The sequence below is a fragment of the Diabrotica undecimpunctata genome, chromosome 3 (assembly GCF_040954645.1).
Source record: "Diabrotica undecimpunctata isolate CICGRU chromosome 3, icDiaUnde3, whole genome shotgun sequence".
NCBI classification, from domain to species: domain Eukaryota; kingdom Metazoa; phylum Arthropoda; class Insecta; order Coleoptera; family Chrysomelidae; genus Diabrotica; species Diabrotica undecimpunctata.
Window position 1 is genome coordinate 125,001,611 of NC_092805.1, and position 25,242 is coordinate 125,026,852.

The window sequence follows — 25,242 nt, forward strand, 5'->3', positions numbered from 1 at the left end:
ACCGCTCCAAGCTACGCAGCTGTTACCACATCAAAAACAACAAAACCTACACCGGCGACCACATCATATCCTAGCAGAAAGCAAGCAATAGTATTAAATGCTCTTCCGGATACAGCTCTCTTCGATTACATTAAGGCGATCGGTGAAATCGTAACACCAAAGCGTATTACCCACGCTTCCCGCATATCTAACCAACGCATTTGCATCTTTCTTGCTTCTATTTCTGACGTCGATATTCTTCTTAAAAACAATCCCACCGTTTCCGTTAAAAATGAAATTGTCCACATCCGCAGACTCATTTCCCCAACTAAAAGATTGTTAATATCTAATGTATGTCCATCGATTCCAAATCAACTTATCGAGCAGGCATTAAAAAACGAACTTGGTCTGCAACTAGCCTCACCTGTATCTCAGATTCGTACAGGCTCACCCGATGAAGATTATTCCCATATATTAAGTTTTCGACGGTCTATCTACGTAATACCAGATAAAGACAATTTCGAAATACAAACCTCCGTATTAATACATTTTGAAAATACTTCCTTCCGAATCTTCGTTACATCAGACAAACTAGAATGTTTCCTTTGCCAAAAAGCCGGACATACGGCTGAAACCTGCCAAAACCCACCGGATACCACTACCCACCCCCGTTTCGCCCAAGTACCTAATGAATCCACCAACAATAGCCCCACCGCACCTTCCGGCACCTCTCACACTTCTGACCCAAATTCTGCCTCCGACAATTTATCCAACATCACACCTCTACCTTTAGATCAACCTCAACCTACACCTCCTACTATCGCCCTCCTGAAAAGAGCCCATTCAACTGACTCAAGCCTCGATTCTCCCCCTGTAATTGCCATTTCAGATCCTACTACTCACACTCCAATAGATCCACATTCCCTCGATGACACCTCCTTCCGGGCCCCCAAATCAGCCCCTAAAAAAAAATCGAAAACCAAAGATACAAAACCATCAGCCAGTATCAGCCCGTCTGCCCGCTTAATCATAGAAAATCTTATAGCAGCAAACCCATCATCCTTTTCAATTAACTCGCTACAACTAATTGCTTTCTTGGAAAATTCTTTCGACTGCCATGACCCCTTAGCTGAAGCATACCAATTTACTACGAACATTAACGCCCTTCTTGATGACCTTAAACAAATATACCATAATATCTCTGATAGATCACTTAAAAATCGTATAACTCGCCTACAAAAAAAAATTAAGGCTACGATGAATCTAAATGATGTTATTGACACTGTTAGTCTTGCATCTGTTAGCTCTAATGACAGTGACCCATCCTTAGACAAAACCGACCTGCCTTAATTTATAACTTTTATATTCACTATAATTCAATGGAATTGCGACGGATATTATCCGCGCTTAGAACGTCTACAGCTACTGATATCTCTCCACAACCCCACCTTCATTTGCTTACAGGAAACTAACTTCACGTCAACTAATCTCCATACACTCAAAGATTTTGAAGGGTATCATTACATCAGATCTGTCTGCTCCAGAGCTAGTGGAGGTGCATCTATATTTGCTTCTAAAGACCATTACTCCACTCTTCTTCCTCTGACTACCAATCTCGAAGCCGTCGCCATCACTACTTACTGCCCTAACAAACTTACAATATGCTCTATATACATCCCTCCTGACTACATTCTAAAGGAAGAAGAACTTCTTGATTTAGTATACCAACTCCCCCAACCCTATATAATTGTAGGAGACTTCAACGCCCACAACACTATGTGGGGCTCCTCGCGTACATTCGGACGTGGTAAAGTTGTTGAAAATATTCTTGATTGCACTAGTTCATGTATCCTTAATACGGGATCACACACCCACTTTAACATTGCTTCAGGTGCTTTTTCTGCCATCGATCTAAGCATATGTGATCCCAAATCGGCCCCCAAATTATCCTGGCAAACAGCGGACGACCTTCACGACAGCAACCATTTCCCTATAATTATACGTGACAACACCTACGACCAAGTTTCAGTGAGAAGTTATTGGCGCTTCAACAAGGCTAATTGGCCAGAGTTCTCCAAAAAATCGGAATCCCTAATATGTAAATTACCTAACTCTAATAATATCGATGATTCCATAAAACTATTCTCAGATGCCATAATTAAAGCAGCATTAACTCATATTGGCAAAACTACAATTAGCTCCCGACATAAAGTTGTTCCTTGGTGGAACTCTCAATGTGAACTCGCAATTCGACAATCAAAGACTGCGCTCAATCAATACCGCAAACATAAAAGTCCTGAAAATCTAATTAAGTATAAAAAGCTGAAAGCCAAAGCCAAATACGTTGTCAAACAGAGCAAGAAAACATCCTGGCATAACTATGTATCGTCTTTGAATGATAACACAAATCCCTCCCAAATGTGGAAAAAAATCCGACAAGTTCAGGGACAAAAAACTAACACCAAAATTACCCATTTAATCTCTAACAGCACTTCTTCTAGCAACAGCCAAATTATTTGCAATACCCTGGCTAATACATTTGAGGAACAATTTCACAACAAACTCAAACCCCTAATTTCATCCTCTACACAAGAACCGCTCTCCTACAACCTCACTTCACAGCACTTACAAGATATCGACAATATTAATTCTCCTTTCTCACTTTCTGAACTTACATCTGCTTTATCCTCATGCAAAAATACTTCTGCCGGCCCTGATGATATCCCTTATATATTTCTTAAAAACCTACCCAACCGCTGCCTCACTTTCCTGTTAGACATATATAACTCTATCTGGTCTTCTCAAATATTTCCTTCTCAATGGAACACATCCGTAATTATACCTGTCCTAAAACATGGCCAAACACCAATCTTTCCTCAGTCCTATAGACCGATTTCTCTCACTTGCACCATGTGCAAATTAATGGAAAAGATGATAAACAGACGTCTTTTATGGTTTATTGACAAACACCAAATTTTACCTAAAGAACAATCCGGTTTTCGCCGACATCGTTCCACAAGCGATAACCTCGTCCTCCTTCATACCCACATCGCCGGAGCTATTAATAACAGTCAAGAAGTGATTGCCTGCATTTTTGATATTGAAGCTGCCTTCGATAAAATACCTAGACAGGTTATTCTCGATAAACTATTATTATATGGCCTTAATGGTAATATTTTTAAATTCATCAAGCACTTTCTTAGCTCTAGATCTTTCAGAGTCTCTGTAAATGGTTGTATATCATCACCACACATCCAACAAGACGGAGTCCCTCAGGGCTCTGTATTAAGCCCCACATTGTTTATTTTATCAATTAACCATATATGCCACAGTCTTCCCTCCCCAGTCAAATTTACTTCATATGCTGATGACCTTGTAATTTATTGCCATGGTGTTGCGACCACTACTACTTGCAAACTTCTCCAAACATCTGTGGACTTATTACAAAATAGATTGACTGCCATCGGCCTGTCCCTCTCATCTACAAAATCACAACTCATTAAATTTACCAGAAAAACACTCTCCACTGCCCCTAAAATCTTAGTGAATAACCACCCTCTCCCAGTCGTTGATCACCGCAAAATTCTAGGACTAATATTCGACTCCCGACTTTCTTGGAAACTACATATTCAGGAAACTAGAGCAGAGTGCCTAAAACGTTTAAATATTATCAAAACACTTTCCCACTACCTATGGGGCGCTAACGAATGTACACTATTAAAAGTATATAGGTCTCTCATTCGCTCTAAACTCGATTACGGCAGCTTTATATATATGTCAGCATCCAAAACATCTTTACTAACCCTTAATTCTGTGCATAATACTGCTATCCGCCTCTGTTTAGGAGCTTTTCGTAGCAGTCCAGCTGAGAGCCTCTACCGCGAAGCCAACGAACCTCCTCTTTGGCTTAGGCGCCAATATCTCCTCCTTTCTTACGCTGCCTCTACTTCAGCTAACCTTTCTAATCCAGTACACACACTGCTGACATTACCCAACTATACTAGTACTCTCCCTCCTGCTCCACGCATACACACTATCGCCCTCTTACTTCCAACTTTAATACCACATATAAATTTATCCCTAACTAACCCTCTCCCGATCCCGCAGAACTCTCCTTGGACCAAAACTTTACCGAAATTTAATGTGTCACTTACAAAGTTTAGTAAGGCAGAAACCAACCAGGATTTGATTAGGAAATCCTTACTAGAAATTCTTAATTTTAAGAAATTCGATCGGGTACTCTACACTGACGCATCAAAGAGCGAAACGGGGGTTGGTTGTGCGGTTACCACTACGGAAACAGTCGTTAGTTCATGTCAAATACCTGCCACATGCAGCGTTCACACTGGTGAACTGTATGCTATTTACCAAGCCTTCAAACTCTGTACAGCACCCAATCAACATATTGCCATCTGTACAGACTCCCTTGCCTCTATCCAGTCCATCAATAATCTATTTACTAATCACCCTCTTGTAGAAAAAATCCATGATATTTACCAAAATCTTATCATCCACGACATCCATATCACTATCATATGGATTCCCTCCCACATCGGGATTATGGGTAACGACAACGCCGATCGCTTTGCCAAAGAAGCTGCTGTATCCAATTGTACACCACGTAATATACAAATTGCCAGTGACCTAAAAACTAGTATAAAGAAACTCGTACGAAATTACTGGCAGAATCATTGGAACCAATCCACTACATTTTTACACCAAATAGATCAGACGATTGAGCGGTTCGTTATCCCTGGTATAACTAGAAATGAGATGGTTGTTGCTAGAAGATTGCGTATTGGTCACACCAGATGTACACATGGTCACCTAATGAATTCTGCACCTAAGCCAATCTGTCACTATTGCCAATCTCCACTAAGCGTTCTACACATCCTTGTGGACTGCCCTCACTACAATAAACGACGCCAAGAACTGGGCATGGAAGGCGACATCAAAGATATATTATCGAACCAGAGCCAAGTCATCACAGCTATCCAGTTCCTGAAGCTAGAAAACTTATTAAATAGTATATAACTATAGTATATAATATGTAATTGTACCTTTATAATTGTATCCACTGTGCCTCGTGCTAATGGCCGAAGCTGTCACAAGCACGTTAAATTAAATAAATAATAATATTTTTTTTTTTTTAGATCCATTTTAAGTATTCTTTTAGTCTTAATTATTTTGTCCACTACGACAGATCTCTACTTTTTACATACTCAAAAAGGTAAGTACCCGTGTATACTTAATGTACAATTAATGCATCAATATATTTGATATTTAAATCTTGAAAAAATTATAACTTAAATATAAGGTTTAAATTCCATTTTATCCCGTTTATATTCCTCGTAGTAGACTTTTTGTTTGCGTAGATATAATGTTATAGACACGCACCCATTACAGGATATTTCATAAAATACTTACTTTGCTTTATATCTCGTGCTCTCGCTAAAGGATCCGAAGTTTACTATTTAGGTTTACTCATGCAAAGTTTAATTCAAATTAAGTCAAACAAATTGGTTGTAATTTTTCGCTTTAAATACCAAATACTTAACCATATGCTTCTCTTAACATACTTCACATCATGAATATGAATATGTGACATGACTAACATGAATCACATATAAATTATCAATACAATATGTATTAACACCTTTAGAAACTATACCGTTAATTCGTATGGGTATAGATGAGTACACAGGTATGGTAAAGTTATCACTTGAAGTTATGAAAAATAAAGCAGCCAATATATTGCCCTCTTATTCAGACTTGCCAATAATTTATACAGATGGAGCACAAACTTATGAAAGTACCGGTTTTATATTTTTTGTTGCAAACAGCAACTATGTTTAGAAATATCTAATTCCTGAATGTTGTTCTATTTTTACAGCTGAGGCTGCTACCACACAGTAAGCACTAACTTTGTGTGTCACTAATTATTGTGAGAATATCGTAATAGTATCGAATTCTTAGGCACTATTATAAGGTATTTCTAGCCATCCATTAAAAAGTTTTCAAAACTTCATTATCCTTCCTTATCAAAAAATTATTACATAAACTAAAACTCAGAAAAAACAGTTACTCTACTGGATTAAAGGACACACTGAAGTAATTGAAAACGAATTAGTGAACAGTATGGCAAAAAATACATCTGAGATATCCGAAATTACAAACATATTCTATTTTACAGATCTTTTTTCTATTATCGGGAGTATTGGCAGGGAAAGATGAAGGTCAAAACATAAAGAGGTCCAGAAGATTTTAAGAAACCATTACTTTTCTATTCATCCATGCTTACCAAAAAATATTCCCCATTTTAATTTTAACTATTTTAAAGTACATTTCTCGTTGATAACCCGGCTTAAACTTAACCATTTCCCCTTTCGAGAGCATCTGCATAGGATTGGAATCTATGAAACTTCCTTCTGTCCATGTAATAATAAATCTATCGGTGATTTGAACTACTTATTTTTGGATTATCTTAATCATAGGGAACAGACTCGGAACCTATATTTAGTTTTAATTGAGATTATAAGATAAACATTTAAACATCCTTACAACAATTTTCTGTGGCAAATAGATTCTTTGTCTAATGCTATCTCTCTCTCCACACACAACATACATAAAGTTATAAACTCTTTTATTAGGTTTACTGTAAATAAATTTATAAATAACTTTAACCTAAATTTTAATAATTGTAGACAGTGTCCCGCCAATATTTGTTAGCTTCTCTCTCTACACAAATGGGAAAAAAGTATTTGAAATGCCACAACGGAGGTCCAATCTTTCATGCTTAGACGGAATCAGAGTACTGTCTATGTTGTGGATTGTACTACTTCATACGCATAACACCTATTTATCCGGACCTCTTTTTAACAGCAATGACGTCTTGAATGTAAGTTTATTTCATTAATTTTCACTTAAATTACAAAGTTATTATTGCATTTTTATGAATTTTTAGGGTGCTTGAAAAACTGAGTGCTTTTCAGTTATAGTGATTTTTTTCCTGAAACTTTTACGTTGTTTCATTATCACATATCATTGAAATCATTTATTTAAGCAAAGTATTTCTGAGAAAAAATATAAAAAAATTTTTTTTATAATAGATCCCTATTTAAAATGTACTAAGAATTTGATTGCTTTAAGAAATAATTTGGGATTATTAAAAATCTTTAGTAAGACTTGGAACCTACCTAACGTTTCACCTAATTTGGCATCGAAGAGAAGACTTATAACTTCTTGTTGCTTCGTATAGAGGTCACTACTAGCGTACTCAGGCATGTTGTGTTACTATTACGGTTATATAGATGAAGCGCACTTTATTTCACAATCGTACTTCTAAATATCGTACCTGAGAAGCGAGATCAAATAAGTACGGTCACAAGTAGCGTTTATCGAAAAGATTTTCTTGTCTGGCCAAAATAATAAGGTCGACATGACCTCCTGACCCAATTACTAAAGGTTCCCCTTTATGGATTCTACACTAGGTGCAGTGCAGTGAATTGTCAGGGGTTCTCCAAAAAGAGACCCCTCATCAAAAATATCCTGCAAAAACACAAAATCCACATTCCAGCCATCACTGACATTTGGTACGTAATACTTACTTTTGCAAGATATAAAACCGTTGTCAGGTTTCTCATAGGGAAGGTATCCTCATCAAACAATATATACCGCATTCAAATCACAAGTTTCCACAACTTTTTTAGTTCCTCGTCGGAGAGGAAAACCTCACGATAACCAATCATCACGATTAGTGCCACATAGGCGATTCAATAACATCCGATTATCTTGAAATCCCAGTTAACACAGACATAGTGTCGCCCGAATCTCCTAGTCACCCAAAACAGATAAGAGATTATGAAAACGCAAAGTGGCCTCTCTTTAAATTATATATCACAAACAATCTCCCAGAATTAGGCGAACTCGATACATATGAAAGTTTCGACACGAGTGCAATGAAAATTGAAAACCTCATCACTGAGGCTATCGATCATCGTAATAGTATTAGATAGCAGTACAAGCTATTCGTAGCCATCCATTAGATAGTCTTAAACATAACGCATTAGCATTATTGCATTAGTTATAACAAAAAAATAACGAAAGTTTACTCGGGATGAAATCATGAATACACTTACAGAATCAGCCTTAGCTGTTTTAGCGTTTACTACAATAAATACGAAATGTTAAACTAACTGTATATTATTTTTAGCATTCCAATAAGTTATTAAGCATGCTTTTTGTCCGAGCTGATCTCGCCTGTGATGCTTTTTTGCTAATAGGAGGACTATTAGTTACTTATTTATATTTTTCAAAAAAAGACGACAAACGCCTTACTCCAGCTAGAATTTCCAAACATTATTTACACCGATACATCAGGTAAATTGTATTAAAATGTACAGTGAAGGGCAAAATTATGGAATAAATTTGTTTAATCGAGAAAAACCGACTTTGGAGGCAAATCCCTAATCGGGTCAATTTTTATTTTTATATTAAGACTTTTGCCATAAGAATATATCATACTAGTGTATATCCATATGGGCGTGATGACGTAGTCGATGATATTTTAAAATAAGGATAGGGGTCGTGTGCTAGCTCATTTCAAAAGTTACAGGATTACCCTATAATACCCAAACAAATTTATAAGTTTTGAATTAAATGCAACACAACACAACACGCAGTATGTATGAAATTTATTAAATACAATGTAATTTTATTTTTTAAATCTTGTAAATTTTATAGTTTATAGCAATGATTTTATATATATATATATATATATATATATATATATATATATATATATATATATATATATATATATATATTGATATGATTGGTGTTTATAGAAAATAATTTATAAGTATTTGGTTATTTTAATAAGTTATATACTAGAGAATTTTATAAAAATATATTTATGTGAGGGCATTTTTAAGAAATTAGCATATAAAAAGTATTTTTTTATAATTATAATGTTGTAAATATATTTAAGTGAGCCATGTGATTAGGCAACCAGATATACATACTCTCCAAGTGACATTTTAGGTAATAATTGGGAATATAAAGTGGGGTTATATTAATATGTTGTTTAAAATGTGTATTTTATTAAATTAGAGTGTTAGTTACTAATTTAAGTGTATATTCTGATCTGAAAAGCCTAAATGTCAACAAAATTATCAATAGAAAATTAAGGAATTCTCCAGAATGCAGAATTTGACCTTTGTTTTCGGTGGAACATTCTGGAATAATGGTTATGTCTGTGGATCGAACATATACTTTTTTCGAGAACATCCATATAGAAGAAATAGAACAAAATCGAATAGGATTTCTTACCAGATGATTCTAGAACATGGAAAAAGATATAAATACCCGGTGATTTGGATTCAAGGCATCAGTTATAAGGTAAAGTTACTAGAAGATGCCCAGTTTTAGTATGAAAGTTAGTTAGAGTTCATTCAGTTAGTAAGAAGAATTCAAATCAGTTATGAGTTACAGTTACTATGAGGCCAGTTTAGTATGAAAGTTAAATTATAGTCAGACAGAAGGTCCAATTGTTCAATATAGTGAGTTAAATGAAGATTAAGAAACAGTATAAAGAAAATATTATTGAAGATTAAAAATTATGTAATGTATAAATGGTGATTGGATAATGCAAGAAGTATTAATTGAAAATTAAAATTATATAATATATTTGGTGATTGGATATTGGTATACTAAAAAGAAGAATAAATATAAATGCTGTTTGCTGGTTTGCTTGGTGGTTTATAAATGCTTAAGAAGAAATATATTTTAAATTGGTGGAAGCTGATAATTGGAAAAAGTAATTTCACAAAAACAAGGATAACCGAAGCACGAAGACATTGAGTGGTGATTAGAATCTATATAGTGGAAAACAGTTCATTTAAGCATTCAGTGACAGAAAGGTACAAAATTTTGTTAATATAATTTAGTTAGTGTCATAACAATTTCAATTTTGAAGATAGTTTGTTTAAATTTTACATTGTCTATAGAATTTAATTAGTTTCATAAGAATTTCAATTTAAAGATAGTTTATTTTAAATTTACATTGGCTAGGTTAGATATATATGTGTGTTTCATAATAGATATAATAAAGATAATTTAAAAAAGTACTTACAAACTAATTCTTTGAGAACCGCGATAAAAACCCTATATATTATATTATTAGAAATACTTATTGCTCATCATTCACAAACAATACATCATAACAATATATATATATATATATATATATATATATATATATATATATATATATATATACATATATACATTACAGAATCCAACTTGTAAATACAATACATTTTGGAGACGGCTTTCGCCGTATTCCCCTTCTCCTCGATTCCATTGCTCTTCTAATTCCTTCATTCCATGAGCGTCCAGGTCTACTCTTTTTCTTCTTCCAGGGGGCTTCCATCTGTAAAGGTTTTGGGGCGAGCTTTTGTCAGGCATTCTTAATAGGTTCCCAAACCATTTTAAACCTCTTCTTTCTATTCTGTCAATGACCGTTTCTGTTGCATTCATGTTATTTCTTTCGTTGGTCTTCCTTTCCAGTCTTGATGTTTTAGCACTTCTTCTCAAATAATTCATTTCAACTGCCAACAATCTTCTCTTCAGGTCTACATTAATTGTCCATACTTCAGAGCCATAACAAAGAATTGATTCAACCATGGTTTGCCCTATTCTTTTTTTTTGTGTATAAAATTTTTGTTGTACAAAAAAAATAATAATTTCTTAAAATCTATTAAACTAATTGAGCAATAATTTGGTGCCAAATTTTGTCTAATATTTATCTATATATTTGTGTCAGAAGCATGATACTTTTTAAAGTAACATAATTAAATTTAAAGTAACACATTTAAAGTATAACAGTAGCACATAAACAACGCATAAAGATGTAAATAAAAATTAGACCCAGACCAAAATAAAATAGGACTGCTTGTTTATAGGACATATTTTGCGTTTATTATTTTTCTACTTATCTATTATACTATCTACTTATTAGTATATTTTACATTTCTTTTAAATTTTCCACGTTCAAATTGACTAACACATATTAATGTATGTCAATTTTAGTTATTACTAATGTCTTCAGGAACTATTAATTTGACCCCTAAGGCACAGGAACGCGTTTAAAATATAAAATTTCTTGAAATAGTATTTAAAATATTGCATTTTCCATGGGTTTTAATTTATTATGGTGTTCCTACATTCGTTCGCAAAATATTTCTGAACCACCACGGTAGAAAGATCTTTTTCGTACAACGGGGTTGATCTATACCGAGAAACCTGAGCAGTAGGCAGTATTTAAGTATTGATGATCATAAATACTATCTTGTGACTTAGATGTTACTTCTCCTCGCGGTGGTACCACGTCAAGCCCTTCTGCATCGCGACGTCGGCCGCCGATCTTATATGCTGTGATCTCTGCCTCTCTCTCTCTCTCTCTGCCTCTCTCTCTCTGCCTCTCTCTCTCTCTCTCTCTATCTCTCTCTCTCTCTCTCTTTCTCTTCCTGTCTTTATGATTTATGTCGGGCCCTGGACCGATTCAGCATCTACCTTTCAGCTGCTCTCCTCCAGTTATCCACCCTCAATACCTCTTTAGCATCGATTCTCACTTAGTTTGTGCTGTTCCTTGATTTTCCAAATAGCCATGGTTCCAAATGAACGGATAACGGTCTACCATAGTTCCACAAAGATTGTATTAGGGGTTCTGATATTATCCTTTTTTATAAGGTGACCTGACCAGCGCAATTTTTGTAATTTTTCATAATTTGCTAATATTGGTTCTTATGGAGAGAACCTCTTCGTTGTATTCTATCTCGTAGTTGAAGCTTAAACACCATTGTCGACAATGGGTCTCAATATCCTTCTTAATACCTTTCTTTTAAAAGTATTAATAAGGTTTAGTTTCTTTTCTGTCAAGATCCATGTTTCTACACCATAGTTTTGCTATTGGTCATATGATGGTTTTATATATTTTGAACTTATTTTGATCCAAACACACGCAACAGGAAGAAATGCGCCAAATTATGCTGCCATCGCTATAGCTTAATTAGCACATTTAAAAAAAAGGTAAGTCAGCGTCTTTATGAATTGATAACATTTATGGGTTACGCCAAGTATTTTCTTATTTTCAATCATACATATTTTATTTCGATATCTATTACTTTAATTAATTAACCAGCTAATTTTCATTACATCCTTATTTTTTAGCCAAAATAAAAATAGGATTTCTTAATATTGTTCTGAAGCTATTTTCTTGTGGCATTTTAAATTAATTACTATTTAAATGGGAATAAGCCACAATTAAAGGTTAAAATACGTTTATTGACGTTTCAATTTCCACTTGGGAAATCGTTCTCAAAATACAAACATTAGTACTCGTAAATTAAACAAATTTTGTTTTTTGTTTAATTTACTAATGTTTGTATTTTGAGAACGATTTCCGAAGTGGAAATTGAAACGTCAATAAACGTATTTTAACCTTTAATTGTGGCTTATTCCCATTTAAATAGTAATTAAAAATAGGATTGATGCACACATTTTAGCCAAAAATGGGCGACTTCAAGCGAATTTGATACAACGTAAACTAGATTCTCCATTGAGCATATGGCTGGATATAAATGACAAACTATAGAAGGTATTTTGTAGTTTTCTCTTTTTAACAGTCGCATATGACCGACTCACAAGGAAAGTCCTATTGTATTCGGTTGGCTCTAGATATTATCACCACAGCACCAAGTCTATTTAGCGCTTGCCATGTCGCTCATTCCTTTTTGTGTCCAGGTGAGAGGTTCTGGAAGCCTAATCCATTTATTCTGTTGCTATTTTAAACTTTCCAAGCTCAATCTAGTCTCTAGGGCTGACTCAGTCAGATCTTCGGTGATATGCAAAAAACTTCTCATGGATTTATGGCGTTGGTGGTCGGGTTGGTAGTCATATGGAGGGTGTGCGTGTGAGGTAGATGCTTTATAATTTTCTTCTATGCTACTACTTCATATCAAATGTTGTGCGGTGCTATGTCGGTCAAAATAATTTTTATTTATCACATAAACATATCTTATGTTTTCTGACAGCAGTAAAATGTATTTTGTAATTTACGTTAAATTACACACATACTTCTTGCTGTATAAATTGATTTAATTTAAAACATAAACAATTTTTTTGGGAACCTTGTACGAAACATTATGTCACTGTTTATTTCACTGAATAGAGAATTTAATAATATTTAAAAAAATCATCGCTTTCGTAATCAAGCCCAGATTAACAATATTACTAGTATGATGTATATACAAAAAATTATAATTTAAAAATTGGTATTTAGGAAACTGTTTCGGAATTTGTTTTCAAAGTCCCCTATGACATAAAAATTATTTTTTTATAATTTTGCCCCTTACTGCATAATAAAATAAACTCTTTTAAATATTTACCTTTGCTACATTTTTATTAATGGAAGACATTTAATATTATGTAAGATAGTCTAAGCGACTGTTATATCTCACCAAACAGATACCCAAAGAATGCACGAGAAATCAAAGACTATGAAACTGAATAGTTGAAAATTAGAAAGAGTAATCTCAGTATAAAGAATATTCTTATATACTTTGTTCATCAAGAGACGTGGAATGATATCTAATGTTAATCATAGCTAGAGTGTAACATGCAACGATGGCTTAATAAAAATAAACCAGGATGATAAAGGAGAAAATCATCTTATCGCCACAAATATCTCACAAATATTCATTAGCCCAATCCGGTTATGAAAAAATCATCGATTTCACGGCAAAATTTTTCGCAGATATCTTAAGCTTTTAAGACATAGGTGGGGGTTACTAGATGACGAATAGGTGAAAAGGTACTCGTATTTTTACCTTACGTTTTTTTTTAACAATAATTTATGTTCACAATTTGATTTTTGGTCTATAAGTTTTTTCCCTTATATTTTACATAAACAATATTTATATCATTTTTTTATATCAAGAATATCTTTATTTTCCGTTTTTTAAATTAAAACTGATAAATAATTTACGGAAATATTTGCAAAAAAGCAGTTTTTTTGCACTAATTTATAAATTTCATTAATTTGTTTATTAAAAAAATAAAATGTTATTAATACATTTCAACATCGAGGAATTACCGTCTTTTAAATTTTTGCGAAATTTCCCCCCGATTGGTCAAATAGTTTAAAAGTTATTTAATTTATTTATCCCTGTGGTTAAATATTTAAACTATTGAACTTTCTTCTATTAATGATGCTAGACACATTTAGTAAATTTCATAGGATTCTTTAAGACATAAACTATCTCAGAAGTTAAATTTATATTTCGTTTTTATATAAATTATTTACAAAATAAATGTTTGAAAAAGGGGTATGTTATTGACTTATTAACAATTTTTATAAAACCATTGGATAGCTGGTAAAAAATTCACATTAAAAAAATCCCTCTATGACCAATAGGAACAAAGTTAGGAACTATTTTTTAAAAAATAATATCTTAATTGTTTATAAACATTAAGAAGTAAAATTTGCACAAATTTTAAATGAAAATCTAAACTTTATATTGAAACTTATGGCTATAAAATAATTCATCTAATTATTCGAAACTTAAAGCCCTTTGAAACGAAAGATCGACATAGGAATGTAGAAAGGATAACTGTTTCAGCTTCGTTTTTTTTTCGAGGTCGGAACTTCAAATTGAAACACGTACGACAAATTAACATTATCTCGGCTTCCATTGCAGCTAGAAGCCTCTTTTTTGTTCTGGAGTAGCTCATTGAAATATAAATAACTACATAGTTTTCACTGACCGGGAAATATGAGAAACCTCGGAAAAATTGAGTAAATTTGAAATTCACCGTAAAAACTTCCTGTTTTTTTTTTTAATTTGGCTTAAATAGTCTGTCGCAGTATTAATAATGATGACATAACTTGCAGCCCCCCGGAAATCTCCCCCGAAAATCCTGAAAAATCAATATATATATTTTTTTAAATTTTTTATCAATGATAATATTAATTATAATTATATTGATTTTCCGGGATTTTCCGAAATTAACGAGGGGTGAAAACTATGCCATCATTATTAATACTACGACAGACTATTCCAGCCAAATTAAAAAAAAAAGTTTTTACGGTGAATTTCAAATGGACTCAATTTTTCCAAGGTTTCCCATATTTTCCGGCCATTGAAAACTATGTAGTTATTCATATTTCGACGAGCTACCCCAGATTAAAAAAAGAGGTTTCTAGCTGCAATGGATGCCGAGATAATTTAAATTTTTTTTACGTGTTTCAATTTGAAGTTTTGATCTCGAAAAAAGCAACGGGGCTGAAATAGTTATCCCCGCCACTTTCCTATTTAGATCTTTCGAAAGTACCTTCAAAATTTGTGCAAATTTTACTTCTTAATGTTTATAAACAAAGGAGAAATGATTTTTTAAAATGTAGTCGCTAACTTCATTCCTATTGGTCATAGAAGGTTTTTTTTAATGTTAGTTTTTTTACCAGCTATCCAATGGTTGTACGTACAAGTCTGTAGCTTGAAAAATATAGAAGTTATTACAATTATGTATAAGTAGAAAACATACCCCTTTTTCAAACTTTTATTTTGTAAATAATTTCGATGAAAACAAAATATGAATTTAACTTCATACTGAGATAGTTTATGTCTTAAAGAATCCTATGAAATTTACTAAATGTGTCCAGCATCATTAATAGAGCAAGTTCAATGGTTTAAATATTTAGCCTTAGGGATAAATAAATTAAATAACTTTTAAACTATTTGACCGATCGGGGGGAAATTTCGCACAAATTGAAAATACGGTAATTCCTCGATGTTCAAATATATTAATAACATTTTATTTTGTTAATAAAAAAAAATAATGAAATTTATAAATTAGTGCAAAAAAACTGCTTTTTTGTAAATATCTCCGTAAATTATTTATTAATTTAAAAAACGGAAAAATAAAGATATTCTTGATATAAAAAAAATGATATAAATATTATTAATGTAAAATGTAAGGGAAAAACTTATATACAAAAAATCAAATTGTGACCATAAATTATTGTTTTAAAAAAACGCAAGGTAAAAATTCGAGTACTTTTTCATCTCTTCCCCCTCCAGACTGGGCTACATACACAAAAAGTGACTGGGAGAATAGAGTGCTCTGGAGGACGAAAACGGTAAACTTATAATAGGAAAAAACCGAAGAAGGAGAAGAAAAATAAGAAGAAGAACAACAAGAAGAAGAAGATATAAGATCATTATGCCCAAAAATATGAATGAGAAATCACCTTAATTGATTTCTTTTCAAAAATATTGCAGAGAAGTCGGTAAAACAAATTATATTTTATATTTTTTAGGTTAACACCAGGCCTGGCTGGTGTTGTACTCGTTTCTGCTACACTTTTGCGGTATTTTGGTTCGGGTCCGCGTTGGCCGATAACTGTCTTCAGTTTTGAAGGATTTTGTAAAAGATATTGGTGGACAACTGTACTTTATGTTCAGAATTGGGTGAATATTGAAACCATGGTAAGAATTATGATCACTTGACGATCTTATCTGACAATTTTGTTAAATATGTTAGTTCCTTTGTTGAATACACTTGTTTGGAAAACAAATTATTTTGAAATAATATTTAATCTTATATAGATTTTAAAAATTTGCTACTAGTGTCAAGATCAATTTAAAGTAGTTTTGGGGGTGCTTGATTAACTAAGATTTTTACCAAAATTGTTGCAGATGTTTATTGATAAATAAATCTTCAGTTTAATACAATTTCTTATTAATTTCGATTTCCGCATTGGAAATCGCAATTTTAAAAACAAAGGTAAAATGTAATTTTCATTACAATTAATGGTGGTTTAATTTTATTTAAATATAATATTTAATTTAAACAAGCCACAAGAAAACAATTTAAACTTTAAACTGAGGTGAAGAAAATCAACAAAACAGCAAAATTTGGAAAGATAGACATGGGGTGCGGATTTATATCGATTAATTTTGATAAAAAAATATGCTCATACATATGCAGTACAACAGAGATGAAAGGCAGGATATCCCTATAATAACATTATCTGAATTGACGGAAACCTTAAAAGAGGTTAAAAACGGAAAAGCCGCAGGGCCTGGAGACATTCCCATAGAGCTGGTTAAATATGGGCCGACTGCACTTTTAGAATTAATAGTAGACCTTTTCAATAAATGTATGTGTGGAGACCAGGAAATTCCTAAAGATTGGAATAAATCTTATATAAGCTCCATATATAAGAGAGGGAATAAAAGAGACTGTTCCAATTATAGAGGTATTAGTGTGACGAGCTCTGTGGGCCGGTTGTACGGCAGAATATTAAAGAAGAGGGTTGAAAGACAGATACAAGATATTGAAGAACAAAGCGGCTTTCGTACCGGGAGATCCTGCCTTGATAATATATTTATCCTACGACAAATAATTGAAAAGCGTGTCGAAAGAAGTAGAGAGACCCATTTGATATTTATAGACCTTGAGAAAGCATATGATAGTGTCCCGTTAAAGAAAATGTTTGAGGTCCTCAAAAGGTCCGGATTGGATTCGACGTATATCCGAGCGATATATAAATTGTACGAAAATGCAGTTAGTTGTGTAAAAATTGGAACCAGAACCTCAAATGAATTTAAAGTCACTAAAGGCCCAAAGCAAGGATGCTGTTTGTCACCGACACTCTTTAAAATATACGTCCAAGAAGCATTGAGGAATTAGAGAAATAAATGTAGATTTATGGGCATCGAAGTGGGACAAGAAACTCTGTATACATTGTTATTTGCAGATGATCAGGTGGTGGTTGCAACCGATGAGGAAGATATAAATTATATGAATCGAAAATTATTTGAGGAATATGCCAAATGGGGGCTTACTGTAAACATAAGCAAAACAGAATATTTAAAAATTGGAGGAAATACCACAGATTTGAGGCTTGAAAACGCAGTCATAAAAGGCTGCAACCAGTATAAATATCTAGGAAGCATCATATCAGCAGATGGCAGAGTTAAGATAGATGTACAAAACCGAATAACCCAAGGGAAAAAATGCATCCGAATACTGAATTCATTACTGTGGTCTAATAAAATAAAGATGCATACCAAACTTCGCGTATACAGAGCAATTGTAGAACCAATTACCACATATGGTGCCGAATGTTGGACGATGACAAAGAATGAACGTGATAAAGTAGACGTTGTGGAAATTATCTTAGAAGGTCATGTCGAGTATCGAGAATGGAAAGAATCAGGAATGAGGAAATACGAAACTGTACAGGAATTAGAGATACTCTTTTAGATAGAATACAAGGAAGGCAATTACAATGGTATGATCACGTGATGAGAATGGAGGAGGAGCGGTGGCCAAAGAAAGCCTTAATGTATGTTCAGCCAGAAAGAAGGAAAAGGGGAAGACCACCAAATTCCTGGAGAAGAGAAATTACAAAAACAATGCAATCTAGAGGCTTAGAAGAGGGAGATTGGAGAGATAGGAAAAGATGGAGGCTGAAATTCGGGAAGCGGCAATCGCCGTAGGACCCCCGTTATATGATGATAATAATGACATATGCAGTAAAAAAGTATTAAATATGCGCAAGATATGCCCAAAAATTCAAAAAAATCGCTTTTCGACAAACCACATACTTTCTGTTCTATCCTATATTTGTAAATATTATCTTTCAAATAAAAACATTATTAATCACCAAAGTAGAAATGCAAAGATTTCTTTGACGAAACCAAAATTTAGATTTTTGCTTTAATCTGTGTCTTCTATTAATTGCAAGCAAAGTAGACGATGATAAAAGTGTAAGAGAGGTATGGGAAATCTAAAAGTTGCATTCTACAACATATCTCTTTATCTAAGCAAAACTCCTTGGTAATGTAATGTAATGTAATCATAATGACCGATAGCTTTAAGAATAGATAGTGAAAATAAGGAAACGTTTAGATATTGGGCAAATAAGGAGTAGAATTTAAAATAACAGTAGTACAAATATGATAGATTTTAATGTGATGTAAAATTTTTTAACAACGATATTTTTAAACTAGGTGATCAAAATTGATAATCAACTATATAAGAAGAATGGCAGAAAAATGGTAATGCAACCGAAAGAAAAATGGGGGCGCAGAAATAGTCGGTAATCGCGTCAGTGCCAAGAAGTAAAAAAATACATTTTAGAAAGATGTAAACAGAAGAGGCAGAATATTTTGTAGAATTCGAATCCATAATTTTTTTTTTATTAAAACACAAACAATTTTATTCTGTAAATGGTTTTCATACCGTCTAATTTAAAAATGTTACCCTGTATTATTTATAATAGGCCCTACATGTTAGATAAACATATACGTTAAAAATATAGATTATGTACTTGCTAGACTTGTCTGCATTACTCTGTAGGTTTAAATTTATTTTTAAAAAGCGCATATTTATATTTAAAATTGATTGGTCTCAACGTTTTCCATAATTTTTTAAACAAGAACAGAAACAATTTTATTCCAGAAGTGGTTTCTACACTGTATGTTGTAATGAATATTTGGTTTACTCTCCTAAATATACACTGACCGGCAAAAGTAACGGGACTTAAGTAAAACAAAATCTATTAGAAAAATTTCAAGTCCAATAAATTAGTTTTATTGTATGTTTAATGAAAAACCATAAAACAAAACAGGCAACTTCCAAAATATTGACTAATGCAAAAACTACCTTTTTACTTTGTGTATGTTTAATGAAAAACCATAAAACAAAACAGGCAACTTCCAAAATATTGACTAATGCAAAAACTGCCTTTTTCAAATTGTCCCACAAATGCTCTATCGGGTTAATTTCTGGACTTTTAGGAGGCCTGGCTAGTAGTTAACTGAATACCAACATCTGCAAAGTATTGCATTGTTATCCTGGATATGTGCGACCAAGCATTATTCTGCATGAGGAGAAAATATTTATCTAAAAAATGTATATAAGGTAACAGATATTCTTCCAGATATGTACCTATCGGTATTAAGGCCATCTCTCTCTCTAACATAAAAAGATCGGTATATGCTTTCAAAGAAATTTCGCCTCATACCATTATACCTCCACCACCAAACTGTACTCTAGCAGTTAAGAAACATTGGGAATAGTGTTCTCCAGGCTTTTGCACACTCTTTGGCGGCCATCAGGTATCTGCATAAAAATGACAGAATTCTAAGCGTTGTCTTTGATGAGCTGCGTCCAATAAAGGGCCAGTCGAAAGTATATAAGATGATAAATTTTGTTTGCTTACTCTACGACCAGTCTCCTAGTTAAAGCTGTAGCAGTAACTGTTCGCTCTAGAAGCACTTGATGCCTAAGATACCGATCTCTAGTTTTGCGAAATCTTTTTAAAGCATCAGATATTGTGCTTCGCGTATAATAATAGGCGAATACAGCGCCTATTATTATAAGAGCAACAGATCTGGCCTTATCCTAAATTATTCCTTTTTATTAACAACACTTTTCTTTTCTGAAAAAACGTCAACGTACACCAAAAATGAATGCAATACCTTAACAAAACCTTTCTGTCACAAAAAATGATACCTTTTAAATGTTTAAAATAACAAACTTAGGGCAATTTAACAAAACTAAAACGAGAAGACTATGGAATTTCACGTGTCCAGTTACTTTTGCGGGACAGTGTATTTTATATTTAAACTGTTTAATGTTCTAATAAATATCATTAACTTTTTGTTATTTTTAGTGTGTTGGACATTCATGGTATTTAGATGTTGATATGCAGTTATTTTTGCTCTCTCCTCTAATATTTTGGTTATTGACAAATTATCCCAAAACGGGAATCTTCGTTATAGTAACTGGAATATTTTTCTCTATTGGACTCTCCTTTTCAAGGGCCTACACAATGGAATTACAGGCAATGGTTTCTGGAGCGACAATGTAAGTTATACATTTCATATTTTGTGTAGTATATATGTCTTATATTGCATTTGTCATAAATAAAAAAATAAATCAGATGGAGAAGGTAGCAAAAATATATTTAGGTCAAGAGTCCATCTCATCAAAAATTGGTTCAAAGGGTACCTGTTTTTGAAGCAAAGTTTCTATACTGGCGTTTCATTACTTTTTTCTCTACAGTAAAATGTTGAGGCAAGCGTCACGAAACTAGCGTCACGAAACTAGCGCCACAATATGGCGTCGCCACGGGAGCTTCAATCATGTATTTCAAATTAAATAAAGTAATTTTTTGTTATTTATATATTTTTTATACTTTTAACAAATTCAATAAATTATTATGTTTTTCTAACGCCATCTGTTAACGTATTAACAAAGCATACGTTGTTTACTTATGACAAACCTGTAAAATTCAGACCAAATATTAATAACAAAATTTAAATAAATATCATTTGATAATTAACCTAATTATTATACAAACTAAATAATATTTTTAAAAATAATAATTGTATTTATATAAAATTATTTTAAAACGAGAATTATTACAACAATTTTAACAGATAATTCAATTTTGTTATTAATCGGATGACATTTATGATTTAATAAATTTTAACAATCGTTACGAATCAAATCTTTTAGTGGCAGATATTCTTTTAATTTTTTACCTTATACCGAAGAGAAATCAGATTATGTAGTAATGCTTTAGCTATACAAGATATAATTGTATTCCAAATGAAGATAATGAGACAGTTTTGTCTTTTTGTGGATTATAATCAATATATGTCGATAACATCAGTGTCAAAATTGGCACAGAACTACCAATATTTCATTCACTAAAAAGAACATAAAAAGTAATAATAAAATACAATCTTAATATTAATAAAAATTTATTATTATGTAATTTGGCTTCTAACGCCCTCCTTAAGATACGAAAAATACGCAAACATATTTCCAATTAATAAAACTGCTCTACAAATTATTAAAAATTCACACCAACGCTAGCATAAATTAAATCTACGTTTAAAATTGAAAACATGTTGATTTTAACAAGTTTAAATATCTACCGAATAATAATGTACATCTCTACAAATTATTATTTACGCACAATATCGTACTATGCTGAGAGCTATAGTCGGTTCGCTATTCCCAATCCGAACTGTCTAGTGAATTTAGTAATTTTTTTTTTGCGAAGTTAGTTTCTTTTTGACAGACTAGAAGTGGCTGGAAATTACTATTCGCTCCGACAGTTTTGGACCTACCAATTTTCAGGGTAAACATATGACATATGTTTGACATTGGTAAATACATGCGAAATTGACAATTATTAATAATTAACATTTTAATTATATTTTTTGAGTTTATGTACAAAATAAATGTAGTATTAAAAACTGGGTTTCTCAAAATTCATCATAATATATATCTTTTCAACCACAAACGGAAAAGAAAGGAATAATCTAGTACTGGCAAATCAAGTTTTTCACATGAAAGAGCATATAAGTATTTGAAAACAGTAATAGTAAAAGTTATGATATAAAAGCTAAAGTCATCAGGCACTCTGCAGTTAGCTTGAAACCTTATAAAATATCATTTAAGGTAAATAATTTAAATTTTTTCTATTTCAATTGCATAAAAATGAAGTTATGTGATATTTACTTTTTCATATTAATAGCACGGATCCATCTTTTTCTTTTCTCTAATTTATATGTAATCTTGTCTAATCTAATCTCTAATCCAATTTTGTCATATTTCGCCGCTACGCACGCTGGCATCGTTTCAAAGTACCCCTACCATGGTCACGCACGGAGCGAATACAATTAAACACACGTACTCATAGCCAATATTAATAGTAAACAAACTAAATAGTAAATAAAATGGAGCTTTACGAATTACTGACAATCAACGTTTATTTATTTGTACCATACAATAAATAGTTATGTTAAATTATAACAAGTGAAATATATTTTTTAAATATATACTATCCAAAATTTTATGGGTTTTGTATACACTTCCACTATTTATAATAATTCTTCTTTTTTCATTTAAAGAAGTCTGTAATAAAAGTTTATTTAAGCTGTTAATACTGCGAGCTAGGAACTTTTGTGTTGTGGGTTTCCAGGTATGAATCTGTCAAAATATGCCCGAGTTGAGCGAATGGATCTTACGTGCGGTCATCACAAGAAATTTATGTATTTATGCCGAAATAGTACAGCGAAAATAACCTAACTGGCACTTGTCTTGTTTTCGCAGAATTATATTATTCTAACGGATAAGATATTATTTTTAACAGACAACTACACATATATTTTGGCTGAATAGAAGTGTCATCATTGGAGTTTTTTTTCAGCCCCTTCTATTTCTCACATTTAAAATCTGTTTGGATTTGTCTGGTTTTGTCAGAACATTCTTTGAGCATTTTTGTACAAAGGACTATTTAATTTAGAACAGACAAAAACTGGAGTTATCATATCATCATCCATAACTGCTTAAGTTATATATTTTTTGTTAATTTTAATATCTAGTTTATTTTGTATTCCTTTTATCTGTAACATATTAATTGTATAAACTAAACGATTATTATCATTATTATCCGGTTTTTTTCTTTTGGATATTGACAATAAGGATGAGTTTATGTATGTTTTTATGGGAGTCTCGGTTAGACAGAAACTACACGATAATAACGTACAAAACAATATGAGCAGTTTATTATCATATTTATTTAAGGCGTAGTTTTGATCATTTTAAAGAATCATAAACTAATAAATACTATCTTTTAGGGACCCAAAACCGGAGTACATGAATAAATATTATTTAAGAACGGAAACAAGAGCTTCCCCTTGGTTAATGGGAACAATACTGGGATACATGTTAACGCGAAAGCAACTAACTTTAATGAATTTACCAAAAGTAAGTATATATAAACTATTAAACGAAACTAAACATTTTATGCGTTTTTGCTTTAATCCATACTCCAATTTTGACTCAACAGATTTTTATTTTAATGACGCCATTCGTTATCTTTATATTCAACAATTTTATTTGCCAGTAGACAAGTAATTTAGGAGTATTCAATTTATTTATAGTTTATTCCAACTAAAATTCATCTCGATTTAAATTGCCTGGATAATTCCTTTCAGTATGTACATTTTGTGGATTTCACAATCCGCAGTCATAACATTTTAATTATTTATATGTATTTTGTTCCTAATTATTATGGTTTTATAAATTGTATGTTTTATTAGCACACAAATTAGTTTAGTTATTGATATTTTCATATATTGATGACTTCATGTGTGATGTTAATAACATGCTTTGATTACTCCTTAAAATAATCTACTTGCAGACGATGCAATACTACTCTCTCAAAGTGAAGATGATTTACAACGTATACTGCACCAATTTAATATAACCGCCAAAAAATTTAACATGTTAATTTCCCCAAAAAAGACAAAATGCATGGTTACAGCAGCAAATTTACTAAGATGTAAATTGGAGCTGGAAGGTCAGATAATAGAACAAGTGATGAAGGTTAAATATCTAGGCATCACATTATCTAGCTACAGAAAGCTCGAAACTGAAGTGGAAGATCAAGTAAATAGAGCAAACAGAGCAAACAGAGCCACAGGCTGCCCAAATGAAACAATATGGAGAAATAAAAATATAAGGCAAGAAACGAAAGACAGAATTTACAAAACAGTCATCAGACCAATAATGACATACGCAGCATAAACAAGACCTGACACAGAGAGGACAAAAAGGATGTTAGAAACAGCAGAGATGAAAACACTTAGAAAAATTGATGGTAAGACACTATGGGACAGAGCTAGAAGTACAGATATACGACATAGATGCAAGATGGAGAACATCAAGAACTGGGTAAGAAATGGAAGAGTAGAGTGGAACGATCATATAAGCCGAATGACGGTTCCCCAATAGGAAGACGATTAGTAGGAAGACCACGAAAACGATAAAACGACAACTTACTGGAGGTACATTAAAAAGAAGATTACTCCTTCTAATATATATTGTTTAAATCTCAAGAAATATATTAAACGAAGATGCAAGGCTAAAAAACAACAATAGTACCATATTATAGCAAGGAAATTTAGATTTCTAACCTAAACAACTAGCCAAGAGAACTAAAGCTAGAACTTGGACAGTTTGAAGACCACATGGAGATCTTGGGAACAAACATAGAAGATATAGCAGAGACGTAAAGATCATAATAATAGGGTCTATATAAATACGATTAACACAAGAATTTTTCTCACTAGAATTATGATCAGTGAAATATGGCATTTAGGCAATGAC

At 32.5% G+C, this 25,242-nt stretch overlaps 1 protein-coding gene across 3 annotated transcripts in view; it reads left to right on the forward strand.

Annotated features, from left to right (window-relative positions):
* Positions 1 to 25,242, forward strand: part of LOC140437365 (nose resistant to fluoxetine protein 6-like) — an 83,359-nt gene that overhangs the window by 41,150 nt on the left and 16,967 nt on the right. For all 3 annotated transcript variants that reach the window (XM_072526854.1, XM_072526853.1, XM_072526852.1), the window contains exons 5-10: positions 5,133 to 5,209; positions 6,684 to 6,877; positions 8,192 to 8,358; positions 16,358 to 16,526; positions 20,726 to 20,919; positions 23,709 to 23,838. In XM_072526854.1, the coding sequence (XP_072382955.1) occupies positions 5,133 to 5,209; positions 6,684 to 6,877; positions 8,192 to 8,358; positions 16,358 to 16,526; positions 20,726 to 20,919; positions 23,709 to 23,838 (931 nt within the window). The remainder of the gene's footprint in view (positions 1 to 5,132; positions 5,210 to 6,683; positions 6,878 to 8,191; positions 8,359 to 16,357; positions 16,527 to 20,725; positions 20,920 to 23,708; positions 23,839 to 25,242) is intronic.